This window comes from Staurois parvus, unplaced genomic scaffold, assembly GCF_062004578.1.
Source record: "Staurois parvus isolate SC_StPar_1 unplaced genomic scaffold, SC_StPar_1.0 ptg000017l, whole genome shotgun sequence".
NCBI classification, from domain to species: Eukaryota; Metazoa; Chordata; class Amphibia; order Anura; family Ranidae; genus Staurois; species Staurois parvus.
In genome coordinates, this window is record NW_028317813.1 from 4,690,890 (window position 1) to 4,712,239 (window position 21,350).

Consider the following 21,350-nt stretch of genomic DNA (forward strand, 5'->3'; position numbering starts at 1 on the left):
AAAACTGATGTGAACTGATCCGTTTTTTCTTGGAAAAAACATGACTGAACTGATGGAAAAAACGTAAGGCCCGTGTGAAAACAAGAAGGAGCAGCACTAAATCCTCCGCAGCACTAAATTGCCCCAACTGCTCTAAGATTTAGGGGGCTGTATGTTCACCCTAAAACTTTGTGTATTAGTATTGCTCAAACGTTGAAGTAGAGGGTACACCCCACAGGATTGTCCTGCAAATTAGGCTTTAACAGGAAAGAAATGCTGAATATGAAGAAGTAGGTCTTCGTTGTCTGCCTTCATATTCTTTCAGAACAGACATTCTTATTCACCAGACTATTCTGGAGCGTCCCACAGTCTGCTGCCAGACTCAAACATGACTACTGCACAGCTTCACCACACAAGTCTCTCTTCCGCCCATAATTGTAACGTCGCTACAGTCGCCTGGCAACAGGAGGCGGAAGTCATTTTTTTTATCCATTTTCCCGCGGTTAGACTGTAAACTGTGTCTGGGAGGAGGAGGAAGGTGTAGAGACCAGCGGTGTACAGTGCACCATTCAGAGGAACCGGTCCGGGCAGTGGAAGCAGAACCTCCGTGTGGAGCCGGACTGAGAGCAGCGGGGACTGGACAGAAGACAGTGTTCTACATAGACCGGACTGAGTGCTGCCTCCTCCGTACAATGCCACCCAAGAGTCCCAGGAAAGGGGCCCCCAGCCGGCCCCAGGAGGAGGAGAAGGGCCCCACCGAGCTGACCGGGTGAGCGTGTGTGACATGGTCACCTTTCCTCACTACTGTCACTGTCTTCCCTTCACAGGCATAGGAGCTGGGATGAAGTGTACCTGTCATGCATAGTTCAGACAGGCCAGCAAGGCACTGAACTGAAGAGAGCATTCTGCAACCTGTCAGTCTAACATAGGCAGATGACAGCAGGATAGCTGGATGTTCTATGGCAGGGGTCTTCAACTGATGTTTGGGGTTAGAAAAGAAGAAACACACATACTCACCTCTGTGTTGCAGCTGTCCCGTATTGGCTCTGAGACTGAGAACCGAGGGATCACATGACCGCTCGGTTCTCAGTCAGCTTCCAGTAGTGACTGTCAGTCACCACTCTTCTCACTGAGAGTGGACGGGCACAGCTGGCTTTGTGTCTGTCATGCACAAAGAGGTGGGGCCAGCTGTCAATTAGGAAGCTAGGTGGATCCAGACAATATGGTTGGGATCCTCCCAGAGCTGGGAGTGGTGCTGTGATGTCCGCTGATAATGGGCTATAGCCTGCTATAAGCCAGCGCTGGGTCACAGGAGTGCAAAAGTGCTCTACTGTGACCCATAAGAGAAGTATGGCCAAAAAAGTAGTGGTGCACAGAAATGAAAATCCTGGTGCTGAAACTGAAAATTCAGGATGCACTTGGCCAAAAACCGAAATGGACCGTTTTTAAATATTAATAGAAAGTTTCCAAAAAAAAACCCCACAATATACTCCCCAGTTTTTTTTTGTAAAATATGAACGTGATGTTATTCTGAGTAAAAAGATACCCAACATGTCGCGCTTTAAAATTGCGCACACTCGTGGAATGGCATCAAACTGCTGTACTTAAAAATCTCCATGGGTGACGATTTAAAAATGTCTACAGGTTACCAGTATAAAGTTACAGAGGAGATCTAGTGCTAGAATTAAGTGTTCTTGCATGGCAAGACCACTTACTGTTATCTCACATATATATACTTATTATAGCCAACTTTACCACCCTAACTCCTCCCACAGTTTTTACACTACATAGACAGTAATATACCGAAACGTGCGGATTGTTCCCGATTGGTGTGCTATTACTTTGTGGAATGTTTCGCCGAATGGTTCACAAAATATCAGCGTTTTTGTGGTGAAATTGGTCCCATAGGAATGAATGGCAGAATGTTCAAAACTAGAGTGTGAGCTGACAAAAGCTAGAGTGTGAGATGAAAAATCAGGACATGATTTCTAAACTGCCATCACTCCCTCATTTTCAAGCCCACCTACACAAATGTTTTACCAAAATGTTCAGCTATCCCTGCTGCCACTAATAATGTCCACGGCTAAGCCATAGGCCTGATAGTTTTCACAATATGACCATTTGTTTGCAACGCACGCCGCCCATTGACATTCATTGAAACTCCACTCTAGCCACCTCAAGTTTGAAAGGCCAATTTCTAAACTGCGACTGGGCCTTCATTTTTAATATTTCAGAGACGTACTATGCATCAAAATGTAGGTCTGGGTCTTGTGATTCTCACAATATAAAGCTTTTCACTGTAGTATTTATAATTTTTAAACTACAACCGTTTGAAGATGGCAACTGCCAGTGAAGTGAGCAAGTTGGAGCAGTTTGTTTTTAAATGCTTTTCTCTGCCCTTGCTGTAGAGTGAGTTGCCATAGGAACCCAGGTGTGTGAGCAGGCAGCAGATTGACAAAAGCTAGAGTGTGAGTTGTAGACTTCTGGTGGAGGCAAGAACTCTTCACACAATTTCCCCAGAAATTGTAGCTTTTCTAGTTAAGTGTTCTTGGAAGAACACTTATTGTTATCTCACATATATATTATTATTATAGCCAAATTTACCACCCTAACTCTTCCCACAGTTTTTACACGACATAGACAGTAATATACCGAAATATGCGGATTGTTCCCGATTGGTGTGCTATTACTTTGTGGAATGTTTCGCCGAATGGTTCACGAAATATCAGCCTTTTTGTGGTGAAATTGGTCCCATAGGAAAGAATGGCAGAATGTTCAAAACTAGAGTGCGAGCTGACAAAAGCTAGAGTGGGAGCTGAAAAATCAGGACATGATTTCTAAACTGCCATCACTCCCTCATTTTCAAGCCCACCTATACAAATCTTATATCAAAACGTTCAGCTATCCCTGCTGCCACTAAAAATGTCCACGGCTAAGCCATAGTCCTGATCGTTTTTACAATATGACCATTTGTTTGCAACTCACGCCGCCCATTGACATTCATTGAAACTCCACTCTAGCCACCTCAAATTTGAAGGGCAATTTCTAAACTGTGACTGTGCCTTAATTTTTAATATTTCAGAAACATACTATGCATCAAAAGGTAGGTCTGGGTCTTGTGATTCTCACAATATAAAGCTCTTTGCTATAGGATTTATAATTTTTAAATTACAACTGTTTGAAGATGGCAACCGCCAGTGAAGTGAGCAAGTTGGAACAGTTTGTTTTTAACCACTGTTCTCTGCCCTTGCTGTAGAGTGAGTTGCCATAGGAACCCAGGTGTGTGAGCAGGCAGCAGAGTGACAAAAACTACTGCGCCCACTCCAGTTGTAGACTACTGGTGGAGGCAAGAACACTTCACACAATTTCCCCAGAAATTGTAGCTTTTCTAGTTGTTCTTGCTCTGTCATTTGTGGCGATACCTCACATGTATGGCTTGAACAACGTTTACATATGTGGGCGTGGCCTATGTATGCATTCACCACTGGGGGGACAGGGGCACTAAGAACTTTTTATTTTTTACTTACACTGTCCCTTTAAAAAAATGTAATCACTTTTATTCCTATCACAAAGAATGCATGCATTCCTTGTGATACAAATAATTAGTGACAGGTCCTCTTTATGGAGAGATATGGGGTCAATATGACCCCACATCTCACCTCTGCAATGTAAAGCATTAGATAAAAAAAAAGCATTGATCTAGTGCTTTAAAAAAAAAAAAAAAATCCTTGTTTTAGAAGGTGCCGGAATCGGAATTGACTTCGCTGCGGTCCTCCAAGGGCATAGACATGAGTGGAGGCCATCTTTCCTTCACTTATCTCTATGCCCAGTGCCAGGATCGTACGGTGGTTTCTCAGGTAAGGCTGAGAACTACCAAGCAGCAGTGGGTGGCGAGGGGGCGGGGTTATTTTTGGCACCTGTATTGGTGCTTATTTTCATATCGGGCAACAGCCGATAGGGGTGTTTTCGGATGAAACTTCGGTGCACCCCTACCAAAAAGTTTTGGCCATGCTTCTCTTTTAACTGCTGTGTTCAGGCAGCTGAGTGACGGCACTGAACCTGCCATGTGGACTAATGGTAACGTGAACCTCCACTGTATAAATTCACTTTCCACCGGCCCAATTCCCCTCCACACACCCATGTTTTCGCACCACAGCATCCAAAGGTGCACCTTGTATTTATTAACCAGTTAAGAACCTCCCGCCTGCAATGTAATGCAGACAGACGCCCTGTACAGGCATAGCAGCATACCTGCATGGCACTGGCCTCTGCCAGGTACAGGGCATGATTAGACAGTGGGATTCTGTCAGCAGGTTCTGGCCAATGACTCATGGCTGGGACCAGCTGATTGGCTGTGTTCAGTCACAGCCCAGAGCCCTGTGTTGATAACCAACACAGAGCTCCTTACAGAGGGAGTGATCTTTGTTTCTTCTCCCTGCAAAGCAGAGAGAAGGAAAAAAGAGCTTTTTAGTAAAAAGCAGCACATATTACACACATTAACACTTGTTAGGCACACACCTAAACCCCTTGATTATCCTGAGATGTTAAAGTGTTATTAAACCCACAACAGTAAAATCAGTCTGTAAATGCATGCTTGTTATACTCACTGTGGAACCTAAGGGATTAATCCTCTACCTTGTTTAAAAAGTCTGTGTGATCCTGTGTTCTCTGATCCTCCCCTTCTTCCAGTGTCCCTGTCTTATCTCCTGATAAGACGTGTGGAAACACTCTGCACATGCTTAATTTGGTGTGTATTGCTAGAGATGTTTTTTTTTTTCTTGGGAGAGTGCATGTGATCAGCACAGGGCCAATCAGCACTGTCCAGACAGAGTTGAGGGGTTTTGCATCCTCCTAGAGCAAAATGAAAACTCCTACAATCTATAACCAGTGCTCTGCTGGACATTGATAGAAGTCACAAGACTGCTTTAACTGCTGATGAGAAAAGGTATTTAGCTGTTCACATTTACTAAAATAATTGCATTTTCATTTTCTGTGTACTGTGGGAGACCAGATATAGTTAATGCAGGGTCCTGGGTTTAGTAACACTTTAAGCCTTTCCCAGCCAGTATCGTTAGTACAATAATAGTGTATAGTAATATCGCTGATCACTGTATTAGTGTTGCTGGTGATGTCATTGTCAGTCAGTTCCCACCCAGTTTCCATGTCAGATTGCCCACCGTGCTATCAAAGTGCCGCTGTAAGTCGCTGATCACTGCCATTTAGTAGTATAAAAAAAATAAAACCGTATCTATCATAGTTTGTAGGTGCTATAACTTTCACTCAAATCAAAGACGTAGCAGAATACATTTTGGCCTAAATTTATAAAGAAATTTGAGTTTATTAATTTTTTTTATTGGATATGTTTTATAGCAGAAAGCAAAAAATAAACTTTTTTTCACAGTTTTCAGTCATTTTTGTTTATATAATAAATTAAAAAACAATGGTGATCAAATCCCACCAAAAGAAAGCTCTATTTCTGTGAAAAAATTATGAGTTTTGTTTGGGTACAGTGTTGCATGACTGCGCTAGTACCAGTTAAAGGAGCTCCATGCTAAATAGCAAATAATGGCCTGGTCATGACGGGGCTAAAACCTTCCGGAGCTGAAGTGGTTAGATATGCTGCCATCCTTGGCAATACAGGCAAGAATGGTGTGACACCACCTCCTGGGATACTGACAGTATATCGCAGGAGGCTTCCTTACAGCACCAGGCGAAACATCATTCCTTTGACCTGTGTCATCAGGCAGCTGACTGTAAGATCCTGGATGAGACAACCAGTTTCCAGTGACAAGGCAAACAAAGATGGTAGTATGGCACAGGATGTGCAGTGGAAAAACAGAGGAAAAGGAAAACACAGGATTTGCTGGCCTTGGCGAAAGTGGAATATTCTGAAATTATTTAATAGTGAAGTTCTTGTTTAAAATGGAGCAAAACCCATCAATTTAACAGTTTCAAAGCACATTGCCGGAAATGTAACTGTCAGATTGGTCATGCTCTCAAACCAAACTGTCAAACAATCAAATGGCTGGTGTGATAACTGATCACGTGTGGTGTCATGGAAATTGCCAATCAAACAGGGGCCAAGATGGCAGTTTCCTTGACTGAAAATGATAGGAGAGTTTAGTTCTGCTTTAAGTGGCAGGATTGACCTTTGCATATGACCCAATGGCTAATGGTATGCATAGACATGGCATGATGATGATTATTATACAGGGTTTATATAGTGCCAACAGTTTGCTTAGGGTTATTATACAGGGTTAGGAGGGCCCTGCTCCTTGGAGCTTACAGTCTAAGAGGGAGGGGCTGGTGGTACAAAAGGTAATAACTGGAGGGGATGAACCGATAGGAGAAATAGAAGATTCAGTTATTAGCTGAAGGCAGGATAGGCCTCCCTGAGAGATTTTCAGAGATCCCCTAAAAGTGGGCAGAGTAGGCGATAGATGGATAGATGGGGTTAGAGAGTTCCAGAGGGTGGGGGAGGCTCTGGAGAAGTCTTGGAGACGAGCATGGGAGGAGGAGACAAGCTAGGGAGCAGGAGGTTGTGGGAGGAGCGGAGAGGACGGTTTGAGTGATATTTGGAGACAAGATTGGTGATGTAATTTGTGGCAGAGTTGTAAATGGCTTTATATGTTATTGTTAATGTTTTGAATTTTATTCGTTGGGCAATGGGAAGCCAGTGGAGGGATTGGCAGATATGGAACGGTTGGTAAGGTGGATGAGTCTGGCAGCAGCATTAACGATAGACTGAAGAGGGGATAACCTGCGATGAGGTAGGCCAATGAGGAGGGAGTTACAATAGTCAAGCCCAGCGATAACAAGGGAGTGAATAAGTTGCTTACTGGTTTTCGTGGTTAGGAACGGGCGTATCTTGGAGATGTTATGAAGGTGAAGTCTACAAGATTTTGACAGTGATTGGATTTGGGGCTTAAAGGACCGATGGAAGTCCAGGATTACACCTAGTACCCTGGCATGAGGGGAGGGACTGATAGTTATATTATTGGTCTTGATGGAGAAGTCAGGGAGGGGACACAGGCTGGAGGGAATACTAAGCTCTGTTTTATAAAGATTCAATTTAAGGAAGTGCAGTGACATCCATTCTGATATTTCACTAAGTTGATTAGTGTTGCGAGAGAAGACCGAAGGGGTGAGGTGAGGAGTTGAAAGATAGATTTGTGGGCTATCGCATAGAGATGGTACTTAAAGCCATGGGAGTTTATCAAGTGACCAAGGGAGGAGGTGTAGATGGAGAAGAGTAGGGGACCAAGGACAGAACCTTGAGGGATCTCTACAGAAAGAGGAAGTGGAGAGGAGACCGAGTTATAGGTAAGGCTGAAGGAGCGCTGCAATAGGAGGAGAACCAAGAGAGAGCAGAGTCTTGGAGGTCAAGAGAGTGGAGTTTTTTTTTTTTTTTGAGGAGGGGATAGTCAACAGTATCAAAAGCTGCACAGAGGTCAAGTAGTAAGAATATGGAGTAGTGGCCATTGGTTTTAGCAGTTAGTAAATCATTGGTGAGTTTTAGTAGGGCAGTTTCAATGGAGTGTAGTGAGCAAAAGCCAGACTGTAAAGGGTCAAGAAGGTTGTTGTCGGTGAGGTGGGAGCTCAGGCGATTGTAGACTAAGCGTTCTAAGAGTTTAGAGGTAAATAGCAGCAGGGAGATGGGTCTTAGGTTGTTCAGGTTGGTGGGGTCCAGGGAGGGCTTTTAAAGTATAGGAGTGATGTGCGCATGCTTTAGAGGGGAGGGGAAGGCACCAGTAGAGCGGGAGATATTGAAGATATGAGTGAAGGAGCATAGAATAGAAAAAGAGGGCGAGAGTAGTAGTTGTGAGGGGACAGGGTCTAGGGGGCAGGAGGTGAAACAGGCTTCTGAGAAAATTTTAGTGACCTCTTCAGTAGTAGCAAGGTCAAAAGAGGAAAGTGTTGAGGGAGGTTTAGTATAAGGTATACTAAGTGGGATGGATGTCTGTGCAGTGAAGATGCCCTTACAAATTGCATCAACATTGTTTTTGAAATGATTGGCAATCTCGTGAGCAGTGAGTGAGTTACTGGGTGGAGTTGGAGAAAGTAGAGAGTTAAAAGTAGAGAAGAGACAACAAGGACTGGATGACAAGGTATTAATAATGACCCTCTAATCCAGCTGTTCTCATGGATCTGTTGATTTGGATCTGGGACTGTTTAACGTGTTCACCTGTATAGAAAAAATGTAAAGGTGAACTGACTTCGGACACCTTTCTCACCCCCAGTGGTCTGGGAATTTGAAATCCCTTATCTTAAGCCTGCCTGTGACAGTGCTGACCAATCGGAATCCATCTGGTCCATCCTCGAAGCACTAAGAAAAATAAGAAGAGTGGGGATTTCAAATCCCTGGACATGTGCTGGAGTGGTTGTGGGGGTGCTGACAGCTTGATAACCCTGGACGTAAGTGGACTGGGGAGATGGGGAGAGTGTTCAGTTTTAGTTCAACTTTTTACATTTTTTCTGTAAAGGTAAACTAACATTTAAAAGGACAAGGCAATTTTTCAGTTAAAAGATGTCAGGGAGGAAGGGGCCAACAGGACTATCCCCTAAGCAAATATTACCCAGTTCATTAGGAACAAGCCAAAATTCTAACACTGTATGGCCAGCTTTAGAAAAACCTTCAAATATTGTCTCTCCTTCCCCTCCCAACAAAAGTAACCAGCACTTCTCCATAGCAGCCTCACTGCTGTCACTCCATCTGCTTAAAACACCCTGACAGTGTGTCCAGTGCGTGAAAGTTATGTGCACATGGGTACGTTTCTTCAGTTTATTATTAACTTATTTTCTGCCTAAAAGCAGGAAGATACCTACAGTTAAATGGGGGTTCTCTTTTTTTTTTTTTCTTTCCATTTTCATTTGTCCACATGAATGTTACCATTATATTTTTTCTAGAATCCATATCCACTGTTCATATTCCTCTTTTGCTCTGATGTGCATCATTTTACCTCCTGGTTACCTGCATGCTGCTTTCTGTGTTGTGGACTGTCTATCACCTGTTGATTTTGTAGATCTGCATTGGGGTGCTGGGCGCTGGAATGTTTACTGTACTTCATCACCTGGCACGGAAGTAGAGGCGGTACTGTCAGGCGGAGTGATCTTAGCCCAAAAGAACAAATATAGCCCCACAGGGTTGTTGGGGAAAGAGCAGTACTGACGTGTGTGATCAATCACTTAAAGTAAAATTTCACCTCCGTCTCACTGACTACCAATGCAGATGGGGGAATTAAAAAAAAATTAAATAAAAAAGCACTGCCACTAACCACCATTTGGGGGGGAGGGTGGGTTAAAATGCAAGTTAAGTCAGAAAATTCAGTATTTTCTAGATCACTTTAGACTGGCCCCTTTTGCAGGTATAGTTAGGTATATTAAGCATTACACATAAGTGTCTATATGGTTTTAAATCCAGTAATACACTGGCCCACCCTGCTATGCACATACTCAGTTGCTCTCTACCAAAAATCAGAGCCACTAAAGGCAGACAGCCTAAAGATTTATTGCTGCTCAGGGATTCTGGGATTCAGCAAAATGGCAGCCTCCAGCAAGAAGAATCAGGAACAATGCTAGAGGCGATTTACAACACACACTAATATTGGTAGTATCATTATTAATGTGGAATGTATTTTCCTTGCTAAAGAACATTATTTTGCAGCTTATGTGTAATGTTCTGCTTTAAATAATATTGCACTACCCACAACCAGTACATGAGGACATAGGATGGGGGAGTCAAATGCCACTGACTGGTGCTTGGGCAATTATTGTAGCCACTAACACCAATGATGAATCCAACTTTCTCTTCAGTGGTGATATGTTGTAAAAAAATGCAACTGGACCAAACTTTTCAGGCATTGATGTGTATTATGGCTCATTCATTTTAAATGGGCTACCTAACTTGATGCAATGCACATTGATGCGTGAAAATGCGCTTCTATTGTGCAGCTTTTTGAAGATCCGCACTTGAGGCCTTCTGTAGTTTGTAAGACTATTATAAATATATTTGTGATATCTAAAGAGCTGCCTTTAACCACTTCAAGTCCGGACACTTTTACCCCCTTCCAGTCCAGCTTTCAGCGCTATCACACTTTGAACGACAATAACGAGGTCATGCAAGACTGTACCCATATTAATTTTGTAGCATTCTTTTGAGACAGATAAAGCTTTATTTTGGTGGTATTTATTCACCACTGGGATTTTTATTTTTTTTTGCTATTTAAATGAAAAAGTCCAAAAATTTTGAAAAAATGTTTTTCTTATAACGTTTTGCAAATAAGTAATATTTCATCATAAATCTTTGCCAAAATTTATTCAGTTATCTTTTTAATAATAAAAAAAATAGCCCACATTAGTTTAAAAAATTATAATTTTTTAAAAATGTATTTCTAGATTTTTATTTTAATCTGTTATATTGTTATTTGTTTTTTTTTTTTTTTGTACTACTTGTGGGGGTGATCAAGATTTTTTTTTTTTCACACTGATTGCTTTTACACCCATAAAGGCTGTAAATGCAATCATTTCTCCTTCTCTCTGGCTGTATTCTTGCAGCCATTGAGAAATACTGTGTGAGCTGTGATTGGTCACAGCTTGTCACATGGTACAAGACTGTTGTGAATAGCCTTGTACCATGTGACCTCTGTGATCATTCACAGATTTCACACACAGTAAGCAATTATGTCAGGAGTGACATCTTGCTTACTACCCTGCATGTGATCACTGATTGGCCAATCAGTGATCACATGATCGGGACCTCGCACAGGTCCCGTACGACGATCGGTGTTCCACTGTGTCCAGAGGACAGCGGGCACTGGATTGCGGTGCTGCGCGTTCCCAGGGAGCGTGCTCAAGCGGGGCGGGGAGGCCGTTTATAAAAGGCTACCTGCCCTTGCACTTCCACCGTCTGGCTGTTTATATACAAAGGCTGGACGGGAGGTGGTTAAACCTTTCACTGTAATGTAGAATTATCTTCAAAAACTTACATTGTAGCAGACTTCTCAAATCTTGTATATTGTATCATGTCTGCACATGATCATTCTATTGCACATATGCAGTGTGCAGTATGTTGCATTTTTTTTTTCTATGTGGTTCAATCTGCTTGTTGGAGAAAAAAAAAACAAACTCTCAATACCCAGCTTTAAAAGAAGATGAGATATGTTGTGAAGGAGGAAGGGAAATGTACTGGGAAATTGACTATTCTGAAGCTGTCAAATTAGCTAGTAAGTTCTGAGGCAGATTGCAAGGCTATAAAAAAGTAATTTATGGGAAAAAATGCTGCAAGTAAGCAATTAAAATACTAGATTTTTTTTATTCTTTTACCTGCAGTTTTTTTAAATTGTTGCCAGGGTGTCTTTAATGTTACATTATAGTGCTGCTGCATGATACTTCTTGGGTTTAGATCTGACTTTTCTTTCTTTCAGAATTGGAAGCGATGATCCAGTCTTTTCCTCTCTCTGTAATCGACTAAATGTATCCATAGTGGTGAGAGTGCAAGCCTGGCAGACCTATCAGAAAGTTTCCTCAGATCGATCATTGGTAAGTGTCATAATCTTTATAATTGAAAGGTTTACTCCTATATGTGCTAAGGCCCTTATTTTTACTTTTACAGCGCTGTGTGCTGTTCTTTCTGCCATCCTTAGCTATAAGCTGATTCCCTTTTGAGGTCTGTAGGTCCTCCTTGACGCTACTGGCTTCTGTATCCGTGTTTGAGCTCTCATTGGAGCCTGCAGCTAGCCTTTCTGCTATATAGGTGCTTCCCCTCCTCACTGGGTGTTTTGTGTCTCAGATTTCTAGGGTATTGGACCAGTCTGATATCGGTTCTGCAGTAAGTTCCCTACTATCTCCCCTGCCTAAAAATTTGATGCTAGGATTGTGGTTGTTCTTCCCTTGTTTGTCTGAAAAGACTTTCCATTAACTTTAGATCAATTTACTCAAAGATGCACTGGGAACTTTTTAGACTTCGCATGGATAGTCAGATGAAGGAAAACTTGAAACAAGTTCAATAGCTCTGATGAAGCGACTTCCACGCAGTAAGGCTCCTCTTGATGGGCACTCAATGGTAGCTTAAATGATATACAAAAAGGTGTGCTAGACAAAACCAGATAAGAGTCCAAGATAATTGTAATTCTTGGTTAAGAAAAATAAAAGTTATATGAACTACTTTGTCATGCTAGCGTCCAAGATCACCATTGCGGAGTCGCGGAAAAAAACCCTCTGTATCCATCAACTGTATTAAACATAAGATATCCTGGATCGTGGTCCATGAAAATGTTGCTAGTGTGATTAATGACAAACAAGCAATGTTTGCACAAACTTGGGAGCTGTGGCAGCTTTTATGAGGGTAGCCTTACCTTCTGCCCAAACTTGACAATGTGGTACCTTCACTACTGGGAATCCTAGGTCTCCTTTCTCCCTACTCCCTTTCTCTTCCTTTCTTTTGCTCTCTTTCATTTTCTTGATATCTCAGGGAGGAATAATGTTTATTTTTTCATTTTAATTTTTTTATTCTTCGTTTTATGCATACATCCGATTACCAGCCCTTTATACAAATAAGGTACTTTCTCATGAGAGATGCACTACAATGCATCTTGGGAAACCTTCCCTTAAGTCTTGGTCCTGGGCTTTGCGCTTGGTAATCCATTGTATCCCTGACTGTTGATTGGTTTAAATATGGTTTTTCATACAATGTGCCTTAATGTCGGAGGTGATTTCAATATTATCTTTCTGTTACTATTTTGTATTTGGCATTGTAACTACCGTATCATATGGCTGACTGTATGTTATCATCTTTACACCCCTGATATTTTGTAAAACTGAATAAACTTTTTTGAAAATTAAAAAAGTCATATAAAAACAGCCCATGAGTTTTGGGGGCACGAACACTCTCCCTTCAACAGGGCTTAACACAGGATAAAGGTTGGTGGACAGAGAAACAGTGACTTGTCAGATCTATATCAGAATGAGTATTAAACTCGCCACATGAAGTAACAACTTGACAGCAGTTGGTGAGCAGCAATCCTGTAACTTTGACTGCTTGTTCTAAATAGAATTGAAATGCTCTGGGCTTGGTGTTCTCAAGCCCATCACATCTCAATTATGCATATCTATTCCAGCAAATCTATTATTTGTTTCCGCCTCTTTTTTGATTGTGAGTACGAGTATCGATACTTTGCGGTGCGGTTTGAACAGGAACTAAAGTTGCATTAAAGGCAATTTAACCGATTTCCAGCTACCCTATAGCAAATATACTGCTACAGGGCAGAAGGGGTGCACAAAGTCACGTGTATATATACGTGATTTTGCATTTCCGGGTAGGCCTCGGCGGTCAGTCACCGGGTCCTGGCCGGTGATTACCCACCAGCATGCGGTGATTACCGAGCATCTCTGACAGGGAGGAGGACTGTTTTGTTTACTGACAGTCCTTCTCCCTGTCAGCTCGGGCACACTGCTTTGGATGGCTGTGCACTAGTAAGAAAAAAAAAAAAAAATTCCAGTATCTATACTGCCCTTTGTAAATGATATATACATTTCACGTAAACTAATTATTTTACACGTATTGGGATTTTTTTTTTTTAGCAAGGACATGTAGAAGAATACATTTTGGCCTGAATTTATGACAAAATCTTTATTTATTTATTTTTTTTACTGCACATGTTTAATAGCAAAAGTAAAAAAAAAAGAAATTTTTTTTCCTCAAAATTCAGTCTTTTCTTTTTTCGCACAAAAAAACCCCAGAAACGGACAGGTGATCAAATACCACCAAAAGAAAGCTAAATTCGTAGGAAAAAAAGGACGTCAATTTAATTTGGGTGCAGCGTTGCATGGCCGCACAATTGTCAGTTAAATTAAGAAAAATGGCCTGGTCAGGAAAGGGGGGGGGGGGGTGGTAAATCCTCAAGAGGGCAAGTGGTTAAAAAAAATAAATTTGATAAAGTAAGGGAGGGTTATAACCTCTGTCAGGTTTTTTTACCACCTGTATCCCATTGGGGAGATTTCCCTTCACTTCCTGTCCAGTAGCCACAGCAGGAAGTAAGAGCAAATCCTTTCAAAGTGACATGGTTGTCAGCAGGGTCAACAGAACTCATGTCGCAATTGGATGAGTTACCCTCTATTCCTGTTCTGTGACAACACAATTTGTGATTTTCTTTCACTTTCACTCTTGGTGATGACAGTAAACAGGACAAATATTGCCTTTCGTTATTTTTAAAGTTTAGGTTTAAACTTTATCAATGGCTGGGTATTAACCAAGGCCATATTACTGTAAAGCAGGACCTGACAAATTTGCTGTGAATCTGAGAGCCAGCTAAAAATGTTAGGAGCCAGGTGGGGGGCAGCGTCACAGGTGTGGAGCAGCGTCACAGGTGGGGGAGAAGGCGACATTGTTGGGCTCTGTGGTGTGGATGGGGTGGTCGGTTCTGGAGGTCGCATCCTCCTCCCCATGGGCTTGGGAGGGGGGGGGGGGTTGACTGTTTTGTGGTGTCCTGCAGGGGGCGGTCTTCATGAGGCTGGGCTCTGTGAACAAGGAGGGATAGGGGAGATTCCGGGGGTCCCAGAACACTGGGTTCCAGTCTATGGGGCGTGGGAGATGAGCTGGCCGAGGACGTGGGGTTGGGGAGAACTGGGCAGTGTGGGTTAGTCACTGTGGCGACCTGGCGTCTGGGAATTATAAAGCCCTTCTCTAAAGGTTGCTGAATAGCCGCTCCTTAGTTTGCACAAATTTAACTTTTTTGTTCTGCAAGGCAGCACTTCTTGGTTTCTGGCCTAGGCACCGCTATGACTTAGCAATACCAGGAGGTATTATATTACAAGACCATATAGTGGGATTCTGCCAGAAGCTGGCAGTGTTTGTGTGCATGCACAGAAATATGCTGTACGTGGCCATATGTGCTACCGATTTCTGCCCGGTCCTAGATACCTGGAAGACAAAGGTGGTGCATATGCAAAAGCAGCGCAGCTCGTAAAATAATGGCCCAGAAGAGGGGAGGTGGGAAGCCATTGAGTCAGCTTGAAATCCTCCCGTGCTCCATGGGACTTAAAACTCAGAAACTTTTATCAGAAGGTGGCATTCTTTGTGATGATTACCTCTGCAAGAAGGGTCTCTGAGCTGGCAACCCTATCTGTATCTAAGAAGCCCTTCTTTATCCCTCCCTGCTATCATATACAGTATTTTCATTGTGGATTGCCTGTGTTAGGTTTATCTGTGCCTTGTCCAGTGCAGTATTAAGCAAAATTTGTTCTTTGACATAGAACGTATGCAGTAAAGAATCGCATGGATTGTTATGCACAAATAAGAGTTGATGGGCTTCAGAATGTCAAGGCCAGCTCATTTTGATGCTATTTAGTTAGAGGAAAGTCTTTTCAGACAAACAAGGGAAAATGATAAAACAAAAGTGGACCTAACACTGTTTGCACATTTTTTTTTATTCTTCAAAGTTTCATTAGCTGTGTAAAGTCACATTAAAAATGTGAGTTTTTCAGTTTTTTTTTTTTTGTTTTTTTTTTAGTGTTTTTGCATTAGCATTTTGCTGCATTTTTTCATGTTTGCAGTTTTTAGCGTTTTTTTGACCAAAAAAAATTTTTTTGGGTCCAAAAATGCCAGTTTACCGCGTTTTTCAGCATTAGTGTTTTTACAGCTAAACTTCTCTAGAAACCCACTAGTCCTGGATTTGTTTTCCAGCCAAAAAACGTTGATTACAGTCTGTAGGATAACATGCTGGGGGGTTTACTGGCTGTAGAAAAAAACGTCCAAAGCCAAAAACAGCTGCTGTAAGAAAGCCCAGTGTGCACGAGGACTAAAGGTGTTGTAGATGCCATTTAGAACTCCGCTGGGGCACTGAAATTGTCAGTATTTGCACCTGATGCATGTGTCTGTCAGAGATAGTTACATGAATTTGTCACTGCTGGGCACCAAAGTTGGAGTGTCCATACTGGGCACTTCTTCCTCCAATGTGCTCGTTCTCTCTGGCCACTGTGCCCATCACATTAGCAGGCACATAGGCAAGAAGTACTGTAGTAGAGGTGAGCAAACATTGATAGTGATAGGCTATGTCCCCATCAGGTCTGCTTGGTTGTTGATTGACTGTGTACGGCAGTTGGCAAATTCCTAGCCATTTTTCAGTCCAATAGCAGCTAATGGGCAACTAGTTTCTGTTCCTCATCAGGCTCTGTCTACCCAGTGACACAAGTAATTTCCCAGATAAGGACATTGTCATATTTGGGTAATGACATCACCCCTATACCGATCTCCCTGGTTTACTTTTAGCTTTCATCTGGGGAATCTCCCAGTTCACCAGCTAAAATGGGTCTGGGGATACAGTACTGTGCAGGAAACTGTCCCAATCGTGGCAGCTTCCAAATGCAGACATGCCCCTCTCTGAGTATTGGTGTACCTCTGTACATCCACTCAGCGCTGGTCTTAATTACCTCCAGTTTTCTAATCTGCAAACAGACAGTAATTCTTTAGGAATTTGTCTCTGCCGTAGCAACAGGTTCTAAAGGGACAATAGTTAGAATGTATCACCCACTTGGTAAATGTTATTAAAACTGGCGCAAATTATTGATGAATTAGGCTACTTGCACACTGTTCCATTGCACAAATGAAGTAAAAACACTTATGGGTTTTTGCCACTTTTTCAGTGCATTTTGCATCTGTAAAAAAGAAAAAAAATGACGTGATTCAAAACCACACCAAAAAGAAACTGGGGGTGGATTTTGTTTTTGTTATTTCAATGGGGTGATTTTTTTTTGTTTTGTTTTTTTGTTTTTTTTTTTACCCCCCTTCCTGACCAGGCCATTTTTTGCATTACAACGCTGCATTATTTTAACTGACAATTGCGCAGTCATGCAACGCTGCAGCAAAATTAAGTTTATGTCCTTTTTTTTTTCCCCCCACGAATTGAGATTTCTTTCGGTGGTATTTGATCGCCTGTGTGGTTTCTTAATTTTTTGCTCTATAAAAAAAAGCGACAATTTTGAGAAAAAAACATTTTTGACTTTTTGCTATTAAACATGTCCAGTAAAAAATCAAATGTCATCATAAATTTTACGCCAAAATGTATTCTCTGACGTCTTTGCTGAAAAAAAAATCCCAATACTTGTACAATAATTAGTTTACGTGAAAGTTATAACGTTTGCAAATGGCGGTATATATACTGGAATTTAAAGAAAAAATCTTTGCTAGTAATGATGGCGATCAGCGACTCATAGCGGGACTGCGGCAGACATTCTGACACTGGGGGGAACTGACTTGGTGTTACTGACATCCCCAGTGACACCAATACAATGATCCGTGCTAAACAAAAGCACTGACACTGTACTAATGGCACTGGGCAGGACGGGGTTAAAATGAGGGGTGTCAAAGGGTTAACTGTGTGCAGGGAGTGTTTTACTAGGGGGCGGTGTCTGTGTTCTTCACTGTAATCACACTGCTCTGGATGGCTGTTCCCGAGCTGACAGGGAGGAGAACTATTAGTAAACAAAACAGTTCTCCTCCCCGTCGGAGATCTTCAGAAATCAACAGGGCCCTGGCGAATAATTACCAGCCGGGACCCGGTGATTAACAGCTGCTGCTCTCGTGTGCCCCTACCTGGAAATGCAAAATCGTGTATATATACGTGATTTTGCGCACCCGTGCTGCCCTGTAGCAGTATTTCTGCTATATGGCGGTCGGGAAGCTGTTTTAACAGCAAAAATGCATTTTGCAGAACTTTGAAAAACACGCACCTGACCAGCATGAAGAGTTGCATGTGTGAATGTGTTTTTCTTCTGCTTTTTTTTTTTATGCAAAAATGGAAGAAAAACTGATCAGTGTGAAAGCAACCTTAGGCACAGGAATTCTAAATATAAATCCTGTATTATAATAATAATAATAAAATAAATTCCAACCAGAAAAGTGACATGCATGTGACAGGGCACAGTTAAGTTCTACTTTCTAGTGACCACTGCTATGCAGCTGTCTAATGTAACCTAATAGTGATACTGTATATTGTTAGCAGCAATCTATCATCAGCTGATCACTATAAATGATGTATTTCTTCCAGAGCGAGACAGGACAGCTGCATCAACTCTAGCCCCTGGAAACACAGGACATGCTGAATGTGGAAGTATTGTAATTACACTTCTTTGCTATGGAGAAGCCTATGCAAGGATGAGAAGCCACTGACTGACTCAGCTCCTGGGTATAGTTTTAGACCCTGGCTGTTGATGACAGCTAGTGGTTTCAGCTCTAAACACTGACAGGACCCATGAGAGCTGCTGAGTCATTGTTCCTTCTTTAAAATGGTGCTCGGATAAATAGCCACTGTTCCACCACTGCTTCTGGTGTTTAAAAACAAAATTCAGAACACAAGTAGTACTCAATTGCAAAGTCTTTTATTTTATTTTTTTTGCTCACATTTTAATCTTGCTTAGAGGAAAAAATGGTTAAGTTCCCTGTCATTTTTTTCTACTCTGTCAGGAACATTTTCAGAGACAAAACAGAAAGTAAGAGGATTGGTGTTATAACCCTTCTGGCTTGTTTTACACTTTAAAGAGAACCTGTGCTTTGTCAATTTACTCTTCCCTTACTGCCAATGTTACATTTTATTTGCACAATTGAACAAAGTATGAATACATTTCTACTTGATTTTGGGATAGCTTGTTCTGTTGCTTTGATTATTTCCAATTTTTTCTATTAGTAAAACCTTGGTTACTAGTAGATTATTTCTCTGGTTTCTGCTTGTTCTTTTTTGATTCTGCAGCATACATGGTTATGTATGAAGAATCTATCTATACTACATTTTGCAAGTTTTTGTAACTACTGATTTTAGTTCTGTTCTCTTTGCAGCAGGACAACATAAAGAAAATAGAATCTTTGGGCCTTTGTCTCTATATTGCTGCAGTCAATGCTGACGAAATGACTTTCACTTTTACAGAACTCGTAAAGGCTGTAGATATAAGGTAATTCTTTTTTTATAATAAACATATGATTCAAGAAGAGTCTGGCTACTTCTGACGCTTTTTCCATACTGTAAAATAAGTAAAAAGTCTGAGAGTAAAATAATGGGAATTCAGGAAGCAAAAAGTGCCATTCACTTTTATTTAGAGCATTATGACCTTGTTGCAAGTACGTGATTTTCTTGATAGTTAACCTGGTACAAGTTGTGAGTATCCGTTAGCTTTACTGTACTTAAACCTAACCTATGTTTATGTTTTTGAAAAGCAAACTGATTCATGGAGTTTGTTTTGACTCCAAGTGACCAGTCTTCTGTTTTACTGTCCTAAGAAGATTGAGCTGTACCCTTAATTTGGTGTGAACATGGTGGAATCCCTTCAACAGCCTTATAAGCCTTTCTAAGTTTAGGCCAACGGCAGACCAGTGCACCTGCCTGCTTGGTTCCAGAAAGGTCCATATAAATAATACACCATTTTACCAAATTAAGTGAAAGAAAGTTATTCTAAGCAATTAAAAATAGGATTGTGTGCCATGTACCTTGAAAACACAGAACTTAAAGAATATGTCTATTTTGTATGAATTTGGACAAACCCAAAGCAGGGAAGATGTAGCATTTTAATAACTTTAAGGTCGGAAGATAGGTGGTTAAAACACATAAGTGTCAATGGGAAATGCCATAACCAGGTATTCAATCGCAGTTATTTGCCAGTGGAATACAAAGGAGATTTCAGTATGTTGCATTCTGACTGGAGATAGTTAATGCCTGGTATATCGCTAAATTAAAATGGCCATAGATTGAAAAAAAAATCTGATTCCCCATTCACGCTATAGAGCGCAGTTGGATGAATCTGCTGGTGGTTGTCCGAATAAATGATCAGCAGCTACTTCTGCTGAGTGCAGCCACTGTTCGGCTGGCAATTTTTTTCCCTTGGCGTCCTTTTTCAATTGAAGGGTGCCCACAGGGCTCTCATGAAGTGAATTTCACTCTCTCTATGTGTAAGGAAATATATCTGTAAACTGGCATCCATTTTGTATAATGCCTCCATTTCAGATATGTAACATCTTTAGTTTTGTTTCTCAGGAATTGCTTTAGTTTCTCTGGAAACGGATTCCCCTTATATGGTGCCTCTCTGCTGTTGTAGTTTTTGCTTCTCACGTAACAATACTGATAAGAGTGTAATATTGCATTGGTAACGGATTCACCTTATATGGTGCCCCTCTGCTATTGCAGTTTCTGCTTCTCACGTAACTATACTGATAAGAGTGTAATATTGCATTGGTAACGGATTCACCTTATATGGTGCCTCTCTGCTATTGCAGTTTCTGCTTCTCACGTAACTATACTGATAAGAGTGTAATATTGCATTGGTTATCCTGACTTAGAAACACCTGTTGAGTTTCTGTATATCATCTCTTGTTTTGTATTAAACTTTTAGAAATACTGCTTTTACACTTCTGTGTGGAGAGCTTTATTTCTCCCGAATCCGGTGGTAAGAGATAAACAAGGACAGGTTGGGCTATAGACAGACAGAAATTGATTCTATCAGTACAACTAGCCTAAGGCCTGTGAAACAAGAGACATCCTTGAGGGGGAAAAAGGGAAATTATAGATGAGTTTCAAAAATTCAGCAGATCATCAGCATACAGGGAGAGCATAATAAGATATAAAGTAAACCTGTGATCAGTCCTATGAACATTTAACTATTTACGGTATATGTTCTTAACAAGCAGGAGCTCCAAAGTGTATCTATGGTTAAAATGTTAAAATCATTATATACATTGAATTTGAATTATTTCTAACCTACTTCAATTAGTCTGAATGCTGTTGACATTTGTAAACTTCATGAAGATCTCCACACATATACTTCCTTAAATACTGTCACTTGTCTTCACTATGTCCCTTGAGTAGATACTGCTGTATCACAGAATTCAGAGCATTCTTAAAGTGATACTAAAGGTTATTTATTTATTTTAAATAACAAATATGTTATACTTACCTGCTCTGTGCAAGGGTATTGCACAGAATAGCACCGATCCTCCTCTTGGGTCCCTCACTGGTGCTCTGGGCTCCCTCCTTTTGAGTGCCCCCATACAAGCTGCTTGCTGTGGGGACACTTGTTTGTGCTCGCTCCTGAGCCCCACTCTATCCATAAGAAACACAGAGCGGGGCTCGACCTCGCCTATGCTCCATCCTCAATGGCTGTGTTTGAGAGCAGTGGGAGCCAATGGTTCCCATTGCTGTCTCTGAGCCAGTGAGGAGGCAGAAAGCTGGGACAGCAGCTGCTCTCATACACATATCGGGATCAGGCTCGTGTAAGTATTAGGAAGGCTAAGGGGGAGCTGTATATTGAAGGCTTTTACCTTCATGCATAGAAGGTAAAAAACTGCAGGCTGTACAACTACTTTAACTAAAGAGGTGCTGAGAGAAGGATTAGTT

General features: G+C 41.5%; 1 protein-coding gene across 1 annotated transcript in view; it reads left to right on the forward strand.

Moving 5' to 3' along the window:
• Positions 1-470: 470 nt before the first annotated feature.
• RB1 (RB transcriptional corepressor 1) overlaps positions 471-21,350 on the forward strand; it is a 279,061-nt gene continuing 258,181 nt past the window's right edge. The window contains exons 1-3 of the mRNA XM_089679104.1: positions 471-748; positions 11,403-11,517; positions 18,806-18,918. Coding sequence (XP_089535230.1) covers positions 672-748; positions 11,403-11,517; positions 18,806-18,918 — 305 coding nt within the window. The 5' untranslated portion in view covers positions 471-671. The remainder of the gene's footprint in view (positions 749-11,402; positions 11,518-18,805; positions 18,919-21,350) is intronic.